At 47.0% G+C, this 1,176-nt stretch overlaps 1 protein-coding gene across 1 annotated transcript; it reads left to right on the top strand.

Annotated features, from left to right (window-relative positions):
* LOC110505369 (translin) lies at positions 1-1,176 on the top strand. Its single transcript, XM_090230594.1, has 4 exons — positions 1-50; positions 387-502; positions 753-832; positions 958-1,176. Exons 1-4 carry the CDS (start codon positions 1-3, stop codon positions 1,174-1,176), a joined length of 465 nt encoding a protein of 154 aa, XP_090086720.1.

Below are 1,176 nucleotides of genomic sequence, written 5' to 3'. Positions count from 1 at the left end.
ATGTACTTTGGAGAGCTCAAACCAAAATTCCCCCTGGAACAGCATTACAGGTAAACGTCTCTTTCTTGTCCCCCTGTCTGTCACAAGTCCCCGGTAAGTGCGCAAAGGCCAAGGAACTGTTTTGTACGCAACTTGGAGAACTCAAAAACAAGTTCCCAGTGGAGCAGTACTACAGGTAGGCCCTACACATGGGTGAATCTGAAGTTGGCTACGTATTCATAACTACTTATTCACAGTTCCCGGTCCACAGAATGAAATTCAAGGGAAATTTCAAGTCACTGTATTACCATGTGAAGAGATGGAATGATAATATCTGCGTGTCTTCTCTCCTTGTTATTGAAAGGACAATCTTACATGTCATTTTCCATCCTCCACTCTGCTTCTAGGTTCCATGAGCACTCGAGGTTTGTTCTGCAGCGCCTGGCCTTCCTGGCAGCGTTCGAGGTCTACCTGGAGAGTGCGTCTCTCATGACACGCGATGAAGTGGCACAAATACTAGGAAGTAGGTATCAGTTCATTTTGGTGCTTTTTTTTAGCTTGCCCGGTTCCCCCGGTGGATGGAGTTTGAACATTTTAGACCATTCCATTGGTAAATCTCTGCCCACCATGAGCAAGCTAATACGAATGCACCTATTGCCTTGAGTTTAGCTTTTCTTAAGGGAATGGGTGCATTCGCAGACTGTTTCTCTCACAGTCAATCGGCAGTCAAGTAGTGTGCTGTGGTGGTCATACATTTTGCCTATTTCTTGCAGTCGAGGTGGTGCGAAAGAAGGGATTCCACCTGGATGTTGAAGATTACCTGGCAGGTGTGCTGATCATGGCCAGTGAACTGGTGAGAATGAATTATGTGGCTTCGTAAATTCTATAACATCAGACAATAGCATTTTCAATAATATATGATTACGTTTTGGATGGATTATTTACATGTATAAACTCATCTGTGTCTGTTCTCTCTAGTCTCGCCTGGCGGTGAACAGCGTCACAGCAGGGGACTATGGCCACCCCCTCCGAATCTCCAACGAGCTGGACTCTGGCTTCCGACTGCTTAACCTCAAGAACGACCCCCTGAGGAAGCGCTACGACGGCCTCAAGTACGACGTGGAGAAGATAGAGGTGGTCTACGACCTGTCTATCCGTGGCCTGACCAAGGAGCAGGAGGCTGGGGGAAACAAGTAG

The sequence above is a fragment of the Oncorhynchus mykiss genome, chromosome 3 (assembly GCF_057628025.1).
Source record: "Oncorhynchus mykiss isolate SJ-2025 chromosome 3, ASM5762802v1, whole genome shotgun sequence".
NCBI lineage: Eukaryota > Metazoa > Chordata > Actinopteri > Salmoniformes > Salmonidae > Oncorhynchus > Oncorhynchus mykiss.
Note: the sequence above shows the minus strand (reverse complement) of the source record. Positions and strands in the feature narration are given on the sequence as shown.

What these genes read in the sequence shown, in the direction of transcription:
- LOC110505369 (XM_090230594.1), top strand. Translation starts at nt 1, where the DNA reads ATGTACTTTGGAGAGCTCAAACCAAAATTCCCCCTGGAACAGCATTAC. An exon ending in CCCCTGGAACAGCATTACAG is followed by an intron (nt 51 to 386) that starts GTAAACGTCTCT and finishes CTCTGCTTCTAG; the next exon opens with GTTCCATGAGCACTCGAGGT. An exon ending in AGTGGCACAAATACTAGGAA is followed by an intron (nt 503 to 752) that starts GTAGGTATCAGT and finishes TATTTCTTGCAG; the next exon opens with TCGAGGTGGTGCGAAAGAAG.